The sequence below is a fragment of the Gymnoscopelus microlampas genome (assembly GCF_963454915.1).
Source record: "Gymnoscopelus microlampas genome assembly, chromosome: 1".
NCBI classification, from domain to species: domain Eukaryota; kingdom Metazoa; phylum Chordata; class Actinopteri; order Myctophiformes; family Myctophidae; genus Gymnoscopelus; species Gymnoscopelus microlampas.
Genome location: NC_139962.1, coordinates 37,297,902 through 37,315,779, shown reverse-complemented (window position 1 = coordinate 37,315,779; position 17,878 = coordinate 37,297,902). Strand labels below are relative to the sequence as shown.

The following is a 17,878-nucleotide window of genomic DNA, read 5'->3' as shown; positions in this document are numbered from 1 at the left end:
AACAATAGAGTCCCCGTTGAAATGTGTGGTGGGAAAGTGTGTGTGTGTGTGTGTGTGTGTGTGTGTGTGTGAGAGTGTGTGCACAAGGATGGGTGGAGGCAGCATGAAAGAGACTTGGAGACAGATGCTGGGAACGAGGGAGAAAAAAAAGAAGGCATAGGGAGGGGTTGATGCGGGGGAGAGAGTTTGGAATAAGGCATAGGTGATGAGACTGGAAAGAAAAGGGGAAGGGGAGTGTGGGAGATTGGACAGACTGAAGGGCTGGTATTATCCCTCTGGGGCCTTATCTATCTGTCCATCATTTGCAAGGGCACGGTTGTGTTGGGATCCTTTATCGGGACAGCCTGTTGAGCTCGGGGATGGTGGAGGGCTCCCCCCTCATTCCGGGTGGGGCCTGAAAGAAGAAGCTAGCCCTTGACGAAAGATGTGAGGACAGGTCACCGATAGCCGTGCCGCGGGTGCCTTTGTAGCGCCTGCACAGGGATTTGATTGACAGGGCCATTTATAATTCCACGTCTTCCACTTCTCTGACATCACAGAGGCTGTTCTGTTAGCTTTCCTATACGCATCCTCTCCTGCGTCACCTTCCCTCCTCCCCTTCTCTTTCTGATAAGGGGCCGAGGGAGGGTGAGAGAGAGAGAGAGAGAGAGAGGCGGGGGGGATGTGTGGTTGTAGCAACAACACATTTATCTGCACTCGGGCAATGGGAGCAGCCACTCCCCGTGGCGCCGCGGTCTCCCCTGGCAACGACCTCTGCCGAAGGTTGGCCTCGAAATGGGACTAGAATGAGCTAAGTTTCTGGGGATATAATAAGACATTTAACACGATTAAGGACCCTAATGTAATCAGCATTGTTTCAGCTACAACTCAATTACCTGTAATGAAACAGGCTCTTTTCCCTTGAGATGCTGGGGGCGTTTGCTTAGCTGGTGGTCTGACCCCACTAACACTGCAAGAAGAGAGAAGAAACCCATGGTGATATCATGCAAAGATAAATTAACACCCCACATGCCAAGAAATGTACGGATATACGCTACTGTGACACAAAAGCACATTAAAACGCACAACACACACAAACACCTCCCTTTGCTCTTACCATACCCCTCAAGGCATGTCACCAACAATGGACTGATGAACACTGGAGTGGTCTCAGTGCAGACATTCCTCATTAATCCGCTATTCCACAAACAATTATCTGTCTGCACGGCTTTTATGACAATGTCTCATCTAAAGTAGCTGAAGGCACCCCACTGTGCTGGCTGCATCACTCACCCTGTGCCTCCAAACAGGTATCGACAGTCTTGGTCTGTGCAGAGAGTGAGGTGGGGGGGCTTTCAAAGAAACCCATCCGTCTCAGGCTAGATTGTCTTTAGTAGCCATTTTGCTTTACGCTGCCTCCATAGCTGCCAGGACACACCCAGCACTTGAAGGGACAATTGTTTTTCAGCTTCAATGCATCAAGGTTATGCTCGCAGTAGGAAATGCCCATGTGATTGTGAGGATTTGGGCTGTGAGTGGATAGTCATCAATGTACTACAATCAGAGTAGAGTGATTTTTCTATGGCCTTGAATTCAGCGGTTTACATTCAAACAATTGATCGATAAAGGTACAGGCATGTGAAAAAAATCCATAACAACTGCATAAGATATTTTAATTTTCTTCCCATGAATGTCAACTAGAGACGTTCCCATGGAAACTGGCCTGTCCCTGTCATGCGTCTCTCTCTCTCTCTCTCTCTCTCTCTCTCTGTCTGTCTGTCTGTCTCTCTCTCTCTCGCTCTCTACCTCTCTCTACCTCTCTCTCTACCCCTCTCTCTACCTCTCTCTCTCGACCTCTCTCTACCTCTCTCTCTCTCTACCTCTCTACCTCTCTCTACTATCTATGTGCCTCCTTGTAAATTCGCTCCCCTCTGTGCCCACAATAAGCACTCATGAGCGGTCAGTGCCCACTGTGCCAGGGAAATAATCCTCATGTGTTTATCCCCGTCTAGACAGGATTGATCGAATACAATTTTATTCTAGCCTGATTTGTTTGTTCTTTGCTCACCTCCATACGCCAAGTGTGAAGGATATTTGACACCCACAATGACCCCATCACAGTAGCAGCTAGTGTGATGAAGGTTAGCTGGACGTTGCTTGAATACACAACAAAATGCTCAATGTAGTGGGTGGCTTCTGTAATCCAGCAGTAAAAAAACAGACTTGAAGCTAATTCATACTTTGGCTGCACAAGTGTCAAAATAGTTGAAAATGCAAAAAAAAAAATCAAGTGACACCGCTTCAAAGGGTTTTTGGGACCACGGATAAATTAAGCTTGAGGCATTTTGTAACTGTTACATTACGGAGTTACAATGTAACACCTTAATGGAAGCTATGTTCCTGGTTCCGTCCACTAATAGTACTTTTGAACGTTTGTGGTTGTCCTAGGGCAAACATCTGGTCTGTACCAGAGTGGTTTAATTACAATGAAACATAGTCATTCACAAACAAACCGCTAACAAAGATGTGAAGTCCCTTTTGAGTTAAGGCAACCTGCAGAAAACATCTATCTACTGCTTAGAGTTACTATTGATCAGAATATGAAGATTGTCTTGCATTGTACCGTGGCGTGGGCAAGTCTGATTTCGGCACATTTTGGGTTAGGTTAGAAATGCCCTTTTCACATTGTCGTGGAAGACTTGAGCTTGTCATTAGGGGTGTGAAAAAATATGCATCTTCAAGACGAGGATAGAGGACATTCATAATAAAAAATCTTGTGGGCACTGAGTTCAGACTAGTAGGTGAAGCAGGTCAACTCACAGTCCTACTAAAATGTAACAGTAAGCTTATGTGTCAGTCGGTTACCAGCGGAGGTCTTGAAGTCATTTATTGTGTTCTCTTAACTCACTGAGTGCCATTAACATGTTTCGCGTGTTTTTACCGCTATGCCGCTGGGTGCCATTAACGTGTTTGACGTGTTTTTGAAAAAATAGTAAAAAAAAATAAAATCTTTTTTGAAAAACATGTTCAGAACCCAAGATATCATCATCTGAAGATGTGCAGCTCCATCCACTCCTTGTTTAACTTAGAACTGGAAAAGGCTGTATCTCGCTTCCTAAGCACTTTTTGTTTTCTGTGAAAAAAAACTCTGGCACTTTTCAGAATCAATTCTGAAATAATTCTGGCAATCCTGGCACTCAGGGAGTTAAGGTGACAGCTAGTTACATGGTCAGAATATGCCTTCTGTCATCTGCAGCACTCCAGAGCACTTTTTACAGTCCAATAGATAAAATAACTACCCCTGTCCGGAGTTCTCTGGAACACCATCCATTCATCATCCGTCTACTAGTCTACACAGTATATGTCTAATGTGTGCACATTCTAAAAGGTTTTGTGTGTGTGTGTGTGTGTGTGTGTGTGTGTGTGTGTGTGTGTGTGTGTGTGTGTGTGTGTGTGTGTGTGTGTGTGTGTGTGTGTGTGTGTGTGTGTGTGTGTGTGTGTGTGTGTGTGTGTGTGTGTGTGTGTGTGTGTATTATTATAATGGCTCACTGTCAGAATAAATATTTTTTGCTGCTCCATTGGGTACACTTTGTTCCTTACTGTACTTACTTCTGCCAAAGTGCTATTGGATGCAGCAGTTCTTTTCCTCTTCTGGATTACGCATTGTGAATCCATCACAGCGTTTCTCAAATTTGTCAATGGTTTATTCTCTTTGTTTGTGAGAAGCTCTTCCAAGTCATGTGCTCTACCAGAGATTTTTCTATTCATGCCAAAATTACTTTTTTCTTTGCTCTAGATATTCTGAGAGATGGATATAATAATATATATAGATCAACTGTCAACTTAAAAAGCCTGCACAGTTAAATTGTATGACTGTTCAAGAGACAATGTTATGGTCTATTCAGTTTGTATATGTTAAACAAAATATACCTACCCAGGGATTTGATGAATTTAGATTAAACTTTATTTTTCCTGCAGTGCAGTCACACTGTTGTTGAACAAGACGAATCTATTGTGATGACACAAACAGACTGCGTTTCATAATTTCATCAGCCTGTCAGTCTTTTCAGCCTTTGTACATGATGACAAAGTGCCTCAGTGACAGTTTTTATTAGACTCCAATCTAAAGTCGTCAACTGATCATACATTTTTCACATTGTCAAACGAACAGAAGAGCCCCTGCTCAGACGAGATGGAGCCTTATCTTTCCCTTTGTAACTGAGGATCAGGACAACACGTACCAAACACCTGTTCCAACAGTCCAATGGGAAAACAAGCTGCGTTTCCTCTCAGTTAGCCCTGTTCAATTTGAAAGGGAAGGTCTGTTCTCATTGCTGATTTTGCTACTTAATAGAATATCCTTATTAAGCAATCCAACGTTGGGGTTTCATGAATTAGGCTGTACTAAATCTGTGCTTAATTAAATATGGAAATAAAGGGTCTGCGACTTAAATCTGTCACCACTTTTGACAGCATCTCACATTCATGCTGAACTACGTAAAAGCTCACTCATGGAGTGTAGTGCTATAAAGAATTCATCGTCCTGTGGTTGTCATGCAATATGCACAGCCACTTAAGAACGTCACCACCTCACCTTCCCACTAAACTGAAATTCACAGTGAAGTGGGTCACATACGGTCAGAAGGGATCATTTTTGTACCTTGCCGTTCATCCCTGAATGCCTTTTCTTTTAGAGCTGAACAGGAACAGAACTGCCGTCTTTGATTTTGTAAGGAAAGTAGTGTTTGGGGTTTCCGTAACACGCAATGAATGTTTGATGACAAGTCAGAGTGGAGCGGAAGTGTAAGCATTTGTCTCCCAGAATGGACGCTAGATATTTATGTAGCCTAGGAAGCAGATTTGGCTTCCTTCTCTTTTAATGTGAGCCTTAACCGCCCACAGAGCCTGTTGGTGTTTACCACCCCTCAGCTTATTAGGGAGATGCTCTCTGTCTCTCTCTCTCTCGCTCACACACACACACACACACACACACACACGCTAAAGCTAAAGAGCCTCTGAAAAATCTTCTCCACTAGTTCGACACTTAAAGAAAATAGCATCCTTCATAATCTATTTATAGAGCAATTTATTTACTAAAATTGTACGAGAATTTGTGAGATACAAATAATGCAATATTCTCTGTATTATTCACTTACAGCAGTTCCAAACATTGAAAACACAGTAATTCAAAATCCCTTCAAACTAAATGGAGAAAAGAATAAAGGAACATATAATGTGAAATGTTCAGGCAGGTTAACTCCATCAGTCTAAGATGAAGGTGATGAAAGCTTTAATCTTTCTGTTGAATACAATGACTTCATTTCCTTTACTCTTTTTCTATACTCTCTCAAAAGTGCTTTGTGACTTGTCTTTTAAAATGCCTTTCCACTGTAGGACTGAACAACGTGTCACTGTTGAAGGCCAACATTGAGAATGTGGCCTGAACATTATTCAGCACAACGGAGCAGAAATTTGAAAAGCACGAAAAAAGATCAAGCTCTCCCTGAAGCACTGAAGTCTTCAATTAGAGAATTAATTACCTCTCGCAGTGGACACTTGCAAGTGAGCCAACTGGAGCCAAATGAAGTGCTAGTAGCCATTGAATAAAGCAAAGCAATTATTGCATAGGAGGATTTCATTAGTAAGGAAATTCATTTAGAACATTGACTAAGACTACACAGCTCAAAACCCACATATCTAATGGATGGTTATTGTCTTCTTTTTGAACACTTAACCATAATTGTTCCCTCTCTGCTCACAGTGTGATCTCTGAGCAGCACTGCCATCGATCAAATGTCTTCACACTTTCACTAACTAACTCTTCGTATTGGGATGGAGCTATTGCCTCAGACTCAAATTGGTCCTATTGGCACACTGTGAGCTCGGTGTTGGCTGACACTGCGGAATTGATCAAGCATCCAGCCGATAAGAATCCGATTGTTCTGTCGATGTGAATGGCCGGTGAAATAGGCATACAAAATATGTTGAGGGAGGAAAATGCTTTGCGACAAATGGATGTTAGTGAGGGTTTCATATGAAGTATTTGAGTTTATATGAATATAATGTACATGTAAAAGGCTGTACTACAATGTACTACAAAAAAATAAAATACACTTTGCTAGCTATTAAACTCTCAGAGGCTCTCAGATTCAATTACATGTTGAACATCTTTTAAACATTTGTAGTTTTTAGGATAGATGTGATAGGATAGAGAGGCAGACAGGAAACTATAAGAGAACGTGATGCTATGGTCTAGGGGTGAAACAATTAATCAAATAATTGGTTTAGTCAATTAGGTAGAAAAATAACCTAATTAAAGATATGTGAGTGCTTGCCCTTGTTCTATATTATAAAATGACACGTTATATTTTTGAATCCTAGGTTTCACAATATACTGCATCATGCCACGCAATATTGTGATATAAACATGACGATATATATCGCAGAGACAAAACACTTTATTGTAATATTTTTTTTGCTGTTGAAAGATACATGAGTGCATTTTGTGTGTTGTATGAGAGAAGTTAGCTTACCATTAACACAGCAATCATTGTTTAATTATCATCACTGGCTGTCTTCCACCCTATTTTTCAAGGGCTTTTTGAGGAGAAAAATTGACTAGTCACAGCTGATGCTTGTTCAACAAGCATTGTTGACCAATTTCAGCAGCAAGAGGCCATAATATCTTGCAAATAATCAAATAAGCATGCAGCCTTATCTAAGAATGCATCAAAGGAATCATAAGCGACCCTTTTTTCAAGCTATTGTGTTGAAAATAGCTACACTTTTGGTTGGTAAAGTTGAGATGACAACAGCATGAGAACTCAGAGCTTCGTGTCATTTATATGTAAAATGCAGTATTGATACTGTATGATCATGTATTATTCAAATGACATTATGGTCTAAAATTTAGACCATAATGTAATTTGAATAATAATTCATTTAGACTCTAAATGAATCACACAGTGATGTATCTAAAAAGTAATTGACAGATTAACAAGTTATTAAATAGTCATTAGATGCAACCGTAACATGGTAAAGTTACTATCCAGTCAGCTACCAGTGCCTTCTCTTTATGGCCCCTCTTTGATTAGTCGATAATAACAATATCACACTTTACTTATTACTTATAAAAGCCTATATTCCATAGGTGAAGCAAGGAGGAAAGGAGATGAAACAATACTGTACTAGTCTGTTTTACCTGCACAGCAATGAGTACTGCTCCTGGAATTTACCTCCAGTCTTAGTTTGTCATTACTGGTTTATAAATAATTCAGAAACTAGTCCATACCCAGGGATTGGTGTGCCCCAACTACATGCAGACTTTGGGGATGCGTGCACCACAACTCTGCGCAGACTTGGCAGAAATTTACAAACAATAAATTACAAAATAATAAACAGCTTACATTTGTGAAAATGGAAAAATCGGTCCCTGCCTATGCCAATGCTCAATGCCCATGTGCAATTTCAGGTTGAATGGCCTACTCATTGATGAAAACATTTGATTTAGACTGAGTGTTCTCAATTTTATAGCACAATATTAAGATCGAGACAATTTTCCGCATGAAAACATATTGGTGTTATTTTTCGCCAGTACTAGGGGAGCAAAACATGTCTATATGGAGGTCGAGGATGTTTCAGCTTGGCAACTATGTAGCCGCTTGTTAAGACTTTAAAGTTGCTTCAGTCAACAGTGCGGAGGGAGTCTGTGGGTCATCTCTATCTGCCAGACGAACAAAATGGGTTTTACACACACGTTGAGAGGGATGACAGGGAGCTGCAGGGATGTATCGCATCAACATCCTCACTCTCACCGGGAGAGACCGATGTGTTAAAACTACTCACATCCACACCCGGTAATAAAGCCCCTGGACCAGATGGGCACCAGTGTAAAACTGAGTGGATCTGATAAGCTCCTTCTGAAGTGGTCTCTTGTTTATTAAATAACTTGCCTTCCCTGTAATATCTATCCTAGTCACCATATGGAGGTAGTCTCATCAAATGCATATGTGACTAACGTACACATTTCTTTTTTTTAAATCTCTCTCTCTCCCTCCCCCCCATTTTGGTGTCACACTATTTGTATATCATGCAAATGGGGATTAATGAATGGAATTGAATATTCATAGTAATTGTGCATTGGGTCATCATGTATCCTTGTCTGACCACACCACTGTTACCAATGCTGGTCAAATATTATTCTTGTACTGCAGTAGCTGGGAGACAGGAGGGGTGGGTACAACACCAGGATGAAAAAAGTTCTCACTTGTCTCCCTGGGAAACTATAAACTCTTATTTCAGTGGTGCTTTAAATGGTACTGATTTAGTCAAATTGTTATATATTTTGTCTATCCAAGGAGAAAGGCAGCCATTCAGCATTAGAATTATGTTGAATCCAAAGGGACATCCCTAGAACCTACCTCGGGTTCCCTTAAGCTGCTCATTGTCATTCTATACAGTACCTGCTTTTAATTAAGAATAATATGTGTCCAACTGTCTGTGTGTGTGTGTGTGTGTGTGTGTGTGTGTGTGTGTGTGTGTGTGTGTGTGTGTGTGTGTGTGTGTGTGTGTGTGTGTGTGTGTGTGTGTGTGTGTGTGTGTGTGTGTGTGTGTCTATGCGGGCATGCGCACACAGTTTGCTCGCAGGCATGGTGGACAGTCATTCTCCTTGTTCGCAGCTCAGCGGCTTCATTCTGCTCTTCTAATCTCTATCTCCATCTCTCGAATGATGGACACATTCTTTTATTGTCATTCATGTGATTAGAGATTTTGCTGGCGAGGCTATGCAGTTGATGTAATGTTCAATGAATCTAATGTTCTGCAGCAGGTTCACTGTCAGAGGAGGGTAGATGTCCCACTCCTTGAACCATTCCCTGTTACCTGTGCATGTGTTACTGTGTTGCGTGTTGCAAACCAGGTTATGTTTTTATATTCATGCACTTTGAAATTTGTTAGATGTTGTTTTTTTTGTGTAACAGAAAATAGTTTCCGAGGGATAGACACTGGAGCAGCTCGGACAGTTTAAGTCTTTCATTCAGGTGCAAGTACAAAAAGAAATTGCGATCTTCCTCTGAGTCAAAAGGCTTAAACTGTCCGAGCTGCTCCAGTGTCGATCCCTTCTGCATCTGTTGTCCCTGCTCCTGTAATCTGAGTTCCCAGAAGTTTTCGCCAGCTCTGGCGAGGAACTAATGGGCCAGAGTCCTGGTATTTGTGGGCGGGATGTAACTAACGCTCAGAATCTGAGCGGACACGCCTTACCGGTCTGAGGCTGTGCAACTCGTGTAAAAAGTCCGACGAGAGGCAAACAGCAGTACACAACAATGGCGGCCGCAATTTCTCAAGGGGAAATTGCTTCCTGTCGATCCTATTTAGATGCAACACCCACTGCATGTGGATCCCGCCCCCTTTTCTTCATTGGCTGTTGATTTGAATCACAACGCAGTGGCCGCGCCCCTGCTGTCCAAGCTCCGATGCCCAGACTCCCAGACTACTGCTCCTGTGACGCACCGGACTAGCCGTTTTAGGCTGAGGCGCACCGGTAGACTCCCTTTGTTATAAAATAGTTTCGATTTGTAGTTTATGATCGAACATATCTGTACATAGAATTTGTGCTTCCCACTGAAGTCATACTCATCTTGCCAGAATAATGTTGGCGCTGTTGCTCTGGATTTGCATTCAGTTTTGAATATTGCATGTTAGAAACCAGTTCTGAGTCCCAACAAGGAATTAGAGACCACGCGCAAAATCCATTTTTCAATTAAGCTAAGAACACATATAGCATTAATAATGAAATGTGTTTGAAACTTGTAAAATGTAAAACTAAAGAATGACAGAAAATTGCTCAAATATCCGCTTGTGGAGCAGGATAGCACAGAGAGACACATTGATTTAAATGGAGGAGAACATGATAAACATTTGCTTCTTGTGGCGATCGTGCATCTTTGGCTTACACAGATCAATCCGGCTGAACTATGATATGCGAAGTGATATCACTCACCACCAGTGATCTTCTCTTCCAAAGCTGAGCGTGCCATTATATTCCAAAGCTCAATGTTGCAATCGGGTTGCTCTTACGACCCAGCCAGCTCAGCCCGCCAGTCACCTGTAAAGACAAAGCCCACAGAGCAGAACACGCAGAGAGAGAGAGAGTGATGGGCCTTCACATCAGCCATCATTGGTTTTTGCGCTGCAATCACAGGTCTTCATCACACGCTCATAATAAGTGTTGAGATTGGCATCACGGCACCTCTGTTCGATAGATAGCGCCGGCAAGAGGTGTGGAAAATGAAGCACCCACAGCCGATCAAATGGAGAATTGTAATTAATTGGAGTCGATAGTGTTGGCCCCGATCAGCACTTCCCGTCTATAATGCCCTGCACAGTAAAATCATCAGTGTTAATTTATCCATTTGTAGCCCTGTGAGTGTACAAATGGAACCGGATGGATGTTTGTACATTCTGATAGATTAATGAACACTCAGGATTTTACCGTGTACCATGATCCAATCCTAATGCACCTGAAAACACGCACGCACGCACGCACACACACACACACACACACACACACACACACACACACACACACACACACACACACACACACACACACACACACACACACACACACACACACACACACACACACACGCACACACACTACACATTATCTCTATAGTCATGTGATCAGGACAGATCTGTCCGATTTTTCATATTCCATCCTGATTGCCCAAGATTGGCATCTATGTGCTCAGAGGAGCATTTTTCCCCCCGTTTTTTAATGCATCTGTTATTTAGCCAGGATTGTCCTATTGCAATATCTTCTTCCAGGGAGTCAGGGTGTAGTGCTATTTTTAGTTGGGTAGAAGTGAGAGAGCATGCCTGTGACGCACCCACATGCACACAATGAAAACATGCACGTGCAATATGAAAACATTGTGACATCGCACCTTGGCAAATATGAAAACATTAGGCATTACATTATGAATAGCATTCAAATGTGAATTATATACATAATTATGAATGACAAAAAATACACACATCAGCAGAATACAGCCTGTACAAGTGACAAAGTGTAAATATTTGTTTTAGTAGCCTACCGTATGTTTGTGTAGGATGTGAACTTTCAACTACCACAATAAAAACTGCTGAATTAATTAACTGGTTTAAAAGCTTTTGACCAGAGCTTTTTATGGTGAATTATGGTGATTACTTTCACTAGGCTATCAGCCTGCTGGCAAGCTCAGATTTGTTATTATTATTAATAAACATTTTTGCTTATTTCAGAAAAAAATAAGCTTTTCCATTCAGACACATTCCAGGATATGACTGGTGTCATTCCATAAAAACAATAATTGTTAAGGTAACACCACTGTGTTCCTGCCTTTCTTCATAATGTAAGGGAAAAACAAACAAAGAATTTTGCAACTATACTGATGGGGTTGGTACCGGCCTTTAAGTGATTAACAGAAGATCGTTTTGCCGGATCCGTTAATTTGGCAACGAATGATCGAGTCATTTGAGGTGAAAAACAGCTGATTTAAAACGGTGGCCGATTGATCGGAGCATCACTAATACTATATATATCTACTATATTCATGCATATGTAATGTATACAGTACTCTCACACACAGACACACAGACAGACACACAGACAGACACACAGACAGTCCCACATACAGACACACACACGCATATGTGTGTGTGTGTGTGTGTGTGTGTGTGTGTGTGTGTGTGTGTGTGTGTGTGTGTGTGTGTGTGTGTGTGTGTGTGTGTGTGTGTGTGTGTGTGTGTGTGTGTGTGTGTGTGTGTGTGTGTGTGTGTGTGTGTATAAATGTGTGCATCTCCAGATAAACAAGTCTTACAATTGTGGTGCAGTTGGCCAAAGAGCCAATAGAATTCACATTCTTTTGAGGTTCGAAGGAACAAGCTTTAATACCATGGGTGCAGTGTAGACGTATGGTACATTTGTGTGTTTTCAAGCTGCTGTTCTCCCAGCGCTAGTGACAGGGTGCTGAGTTTGGACTGTGTCTCAGTCCAGGCCAGGAAGAGGTGTCTCTAGCTAGCGGCTGGAAGCTCTTATCTTTAAGTGTGATTTACCCCAGAGCTCTTGGGAGCGGATTTGAAGAGGGGTGTGTGTGTGTGTGTGTGTGTGTGTGTGTGTGTGTGTGTGTGTGTGTGTGTGTGTGTGTGTGTGTGTGTGTGTGTGTGTGTGTGTGTGTGTGTGTGTGTGTGTGTGTGTGTGTGTGTGTGTGTGTGTGTGTGTGTGTGTGTGTGTGTGTGTGTTTGAGAGAGAGAGAGAGTTCAGGGGGGACAGGGCAACCCACTCATCACTCAACAAGCCTTCAACTCTACTTCCTGGGTATGGACTTTCAGTATAGTTCTAGTGCGCAAGCAACACACATTCTCTATCTCTCACTATCTTTCATCTCTCAACCCTCATCCCCCTCTCTCTTTTTCTTATCCCATCTTTTTTTTCACCCTCCCTCCCGTTTTTCCTTTTCTTTTTCTCATCCTCTCTCTGTCTCACAAAAACTCCCATTACCAAGGAGACAACCACAGCCTACCCAAACATTCAGGAGGCCCTCCATGGTAATAACACAGCATGGAGGTTTTCTTTTCTCACTGGTAGATGAAGTGGCCTCCTTCCTTTTTAGTAACAGCTCCGCTTTCGTATTAACAAACCAGAGTGTCCTATTTGCAGTTTAAGCATGCGTTCCTCTTAATTGAAGCCGTTGTTTGTGATTGTTGGGAGTGTGTCCTGTTTGTGTTGACTCCAGATCAATAGTTTCAACTGTAGGAAATAATTATTTGCACTGAGATGAAAGTTTTGGGGTAGAGCAACACAAGCAGCCTGTGGATCTAGCCTTTTTATAATTAGTGTGGTGTCTCTCTGTGCCACATAGCAAATTAGCATCCTCCATTGGGGATAAGTCTTTGCGCTACACCACTGTGTATTTGTGTGTGGGCGGATGGGTGTGTATATGCAGTTGTGCTTGCATATCTGAGTGGGGGTGAAAGCAGTTGCCTTGTTGGCCTGCCACACTGAAGACGTTATCTTGAATATGGAATTCAAATGTTTCACTCACCTATTTTAAAGAACAAGTAATGGCCACTGACCACTGTCATGCATTCAAAGTTAGATGATCATATCATAATTTGTGGTGTAGCTTTGTTGATACGATCCAGAATTATCCATACTAATTGGTACTGCTTCAGATACTGTAAAGTCTAATTTATGCTTCAGTGAACAATTGTTGTGTGCCAACTAACAAAAAAGAATAAAAACGTGACTTTTTTAGCTCAAAATAGTGTCGTCACAGGTTACGTGATGCATTTTCAGTTGAAAGTATGTTACGTGACTCGTGTAAACACTTTATTCCCAGCTTGCCAAAGCAAAATTTCACACCCTTCTCCTCTTTCTCCTTAGGTATGCCAAGGTTTAGCAACCAACCAGCACCAGCAACTGTGCATCTGGGTGATAGTCAGGTGCTGATGTGTGACGTCAACCCAGACCTGGTACCCTACACCCACTGGGAGAAAGAACGTCAACTTCTGGAGATGGACACCAGGATATTCCAGCTGCCCACTGGAGCCCTGGTGGTCAGTAACGTCTCGGAGGCCGATGCAGGGCTCTACCGCTGCCTTGTGGAGAATGTAGGACCAACCAAGTCTAGCGAAGAGGCTCAGCTTCAAACTGTGCCAGGTAATCTCTTAAAAAAGCTGTAGTTATATTGAAAGTAAAACAAGAAGGGAAAATACTCTGTGTCGACACCATGCCGCCACAATACAGATAGTTGGTTCTTATGGCAATTTCATGTGAAACACCTTCATATTAATTCAGTACTGGCTTGTGTTTCAGCAGTAATTAATTAAATATGCATTGTTGTATAGACATGATTCCAGTTGCTATCAGTTTGTAACATACAGAACCAATGTGTGCCCCATTATTATTCTTTCATCATTTTTTCCCCTGTATTTTTTTCCACTGGTATATTGTTCGGCATTGTCTTGGTCATATCCATGATTACTATATAATAACTGCAGCCACATACTATATAATTGTGAACCCTACAGCAAAACAGGTAATTGCACCATTTGATTATAGAAGTACACAGCGTTCCCATCTGCCCAGCTCATTACCTCTAACAGGAACACATGCACACATCTGACCTGACCCAAGAGCAGCACTGAGGTTGAACGACTAAAGGAAAGATAGAACTCCCATTGGGGTTATCAGTGAGGCTGCAGTAACTCAAAGGGGAGCTGAATTCCTCTGTGGCAGCGTGTCTCATCTCCCCCTTCCAGACATTTTATTTACTCAATTGTTAAGCACCAGGCCCCTGCCAGCAGAGAGAAGATATTACTGGTCATAAATCAGCATACAACAAGACCCCACTGAGGGCCTCTTATTTTTCTTTATGTCCCTAGGATATGTGCCGTAGTGGCAGAAAGTCTTGCATGTGTACAGAAGGCACATGTGTAAAGCAATGTTTGGGAAACATTTTGTTTGGTTGATGGCAGATGTTATTGTGACAGAAATACATTTGTTTTCATTTAAAGGCCAGTCCACACCAATGATTTAACTCCTTGCAACATGCTACTTGCAACCATTATCCCCAATGGCAGTTGCAAGGAGTTGCATTGGTGTGGACTGGCCTTAAAACGGTTTTGTTGCAAGGAGTTGCGACTAGTTGCATTGGTGTATTGTCTTAATGTATTGTCTCATCGAACCTCAATTAACTCATGAGGTTCTGCTGAGCGATTTAAATTCCAACTCCATCCCAGTTTTGTTTTTGAATGGAGACTCAACTTCACTAGAAGTCTTACATGCGTGGATAGTCAAAGAAACTGAACCCGACTCTGACCTCCTGGTTGTCGTTAGACATTACCCATCCATTGAGTCACATTGGAATTGCAGACAGTGATCACATTTGAGCCCCCAAAGAGATCGCTCCAGTTCAACTGTCACTCCCGTCAACGTGGACATCAGTCATCGGACCATTTCAGCTGCGGTGTCAGGAAGGGACTTGAGCCTTGAGTTTGTTTTGAATTAGTTTTTTTTAAGACAGATGACACCCACTCTGCACGACTCATCACCGCAGTCCCAACCCTGACCCTACTTTTCTTCTCCCTTGCAGAAACGGGGGATGAGAGGAAGTTGGAATTTCTGGTGCCGCCTGTAGCTGTGACCAAGGTGGTGGGGGCGAGCACGCTGCTCCCGTGTGTGATTACTGGCCACCCTGCCCCCAGTGTCCGCTGGATGGTTGGAGACAAGGTCCTGGAGGAGAGGTACGGTCATGAACACTGGGTTCTGTACATTGTAGTGACACTGTAATGTGCAGATGCTATAGGGAAATGAAAGAGAAATGTACAACATTTTCACACAAAAAAAAAAGGTTTTAGAGGAGCTCTGCTCATATCAATATGGCATCTGGTGTGCTAATGCTGCTAGATGCAAATGCCTCTTTCGGTTATCGGAATCATTTGTTCAACTGTTATTCCAAAGCCAACTGGTGCACTGTAAAATCCTTACAGGTCCATATGGTTCCATTTGTTCACTCGTACAGTAAAATTGAAACGGAGGATTTTATTGTGAACTGTGTGAATACCATTTTTCTCTGGCTGTCCCACATTCCCAGCCCCTGAGAAGCAACAGAGACAGCAATGTGCTGCTCCTTTGTACACCAGTGCCAGTGGCCTTCCAGAGCAAACATGTTTAAAGTGCTGGCGCCTGCTCCCTGAGGTGTTAATGCCATTCTGCCACTTCTGCCCCAAGAGCCCTTGGGGGGTAGGTCCTAGACGTGCCAACACCACCACTTCAGCTCGGAGACGAGGGCTGCAGGGTTGCCAGCTCAGGGGAAGTTCACAAATTAAGTGCGGAGAGAGGGTGTCACAGCCGCTTGTGCTCTCAGTCCTCTGGCTCTCATTAGCTCAGACCTAGCAGTCCAAATCCCTGGGAGACAATTGTATTGGACATTGGAAAGTTTCATTCTCACCAATTAAGAATGAACTTTGCTTACCTAACCCACATAGTCCCCTCAAGTAAATAACTTAGGTCAACTCAACACCAAACGGCTTAGATCGAGCCCATTCGTCTCAATTTACAGACCTAGACTGGAATTCTTCACCATCAGTGGAATTCAATTTGAGACCATCACCTGGCACCCACAAGGCTCCAATGTAGTGTCAGCCTGAATACCATTAGTGTCTCATTTTAAAGCTACTGTAATCCCCAACAGAGGAACATAGCTCAAAATGTAAGTGTGTTTAACACCATATGGAATTGTCAGTGAGTACGTCTGGCTGTCAGCGGGAGCTGGCTAATCGCGGAGTTATTAAATTATTAATTATAAAAACACTGCCCAGAGTCTGTAGCTTCCCCCGCGGGCGCCTCCGTGTGTAATTAGCAAGATGTGCATTTAACAAATGGGCGAGGTCCTCCTCATTTTGCAGTGACCTGGCCCCCACTGGCACCCCACCTCGAAAACACCGAAAGGTGAATTAATTTCATCGGTGATACGTTGGACTGTAATATGGACACTGACAATTAATAACGGCACCAAGTGGAGTGTTTTTTTCCTTTTGAGAGATGACTGTCGCTCTTGTGTCGGCATTACTTGAGAGAAGACGAAACTGCTGTCAATTAGTAATGGGGTTGTGTGCAGGGGGCAGAATGGAGGAAAGAAAGAGGAGGGGGAATCTACATGGAGTTTCTAATTGGTCTTTTAGATGAGAGCACAGAAAAAACATGTCTTTCAAAGTAGTGTCAGCAAAGCCGCAGACATAAGAAGGAAGTTTATGAAGACACGTCAACCCTGGCATATGGCTATGAGGCTTAATTTATCCTTCATCACATGACCCTTTAGACAAGCATTGGTCGATGAAAATTACATTTTCAACTGTAATATTTTAAATTCATATTTTTTAATCCATGAAATGGTGACTCCTTTATGGAGCTGATTATACCTGTAACTAGTAAACCAGCTGACGTGTCCAGGTGGTCCTTTCTTCCCTAACTCCCTCTGTCTCTTCAACTTGTGTCACCCCTATAGCTACTTTTATAAAAGCTGGTTGCAGTCTGAACCAGGTAAATAATTACATTTCATATCATGTCATCCCACTATCTGACTGGTTCCCTCAGAAAACCTTCAGGACAAATTGTAATCCTCCAACAACAACAGAAATCTGTCAAACTTGGAAGTTTGGATGTTGTCTTTTATACTGCAGACTCCACAGACATATTCCCTGCCACCACACCGTTTGATGCCTTTTAATTGAAGACCAAGGCAGAAGTAAGACTTGAGCTGGAGATGTGTGGATTATAATAGTTATTTTGTTTAATGCCATCAGTTCTTGATACATTGCCTTTCATCAAGTCAGTCAAAATAATTTTACACTGGAATTTTAATTGCAACAATAATGATAAAAGAAAATCCAGCGAAGTCTGTTATTGATGTTTTGTTTTTTTCTTGGTCTCATTGTTGAATCTAGTGAGTCTGTCGGCATGGTAATCGATACCTGTACTGTAATGGCAGTCAAATAAACACATTCAATCCGGGAACGCATCTGTGTCATTTTAGATTTCTGTGGCTTTTCAAAAAATAGCAGATATACAAGCGCACAGATATACTAGCGCGGCACTCTGTGCTATGAGCTATGAGCTTGTAGATCTGCTATTTTAGAAAAATCTCGAAAATGTGTGCATATCTTTGAATATATATAGTTTTTCAAAGCAAACATTTGTAACTCAAATCTTTGCTTCCCTGGAACGAAACATTTTGAGATGAGGGTCCACGGCCAAATGCATATCTAAAAATCACACCCAGTGTGAAGTGAGCGGTGTTATTTAAGGTCATCACAGTGATGGAAGCTCACTTTAAAAAAAAAAAAAAAATTTTTA

At 42.3% G+C, this 17,878-nt stretch overlaps 1 protein-coding gene across 4 annotated transcripts in view; it reads left to right on the top strand.

Annotated features, from left to right (window-relative positions):
• Positions 1 to 17,878, top strand: part of LOC311051728 (neogenin-like) — a 178,326-nt gene that overhangs the window by 85,181 nt on the left and 75,267 nt on the right. For all 4 annotated transcript variants that reach the window (XM_084066345.1, XM_084066344.1, XM_084066343.1 and 1 more), the window contains exons 3-4: positions 13,406 to 13,681; positions 15,117 to 15,267. In XM_084066345.1, the coding sequence (XP_083922471.1) occupies positions 13,406 to 13,681; positions 15,117 to 15,267 (427 nt within the window). The remainder of the gene's footprint in view (positions 1 to 13,405; positions 13,682 to 15,116; positions 15,268 to 17,878) is intronic.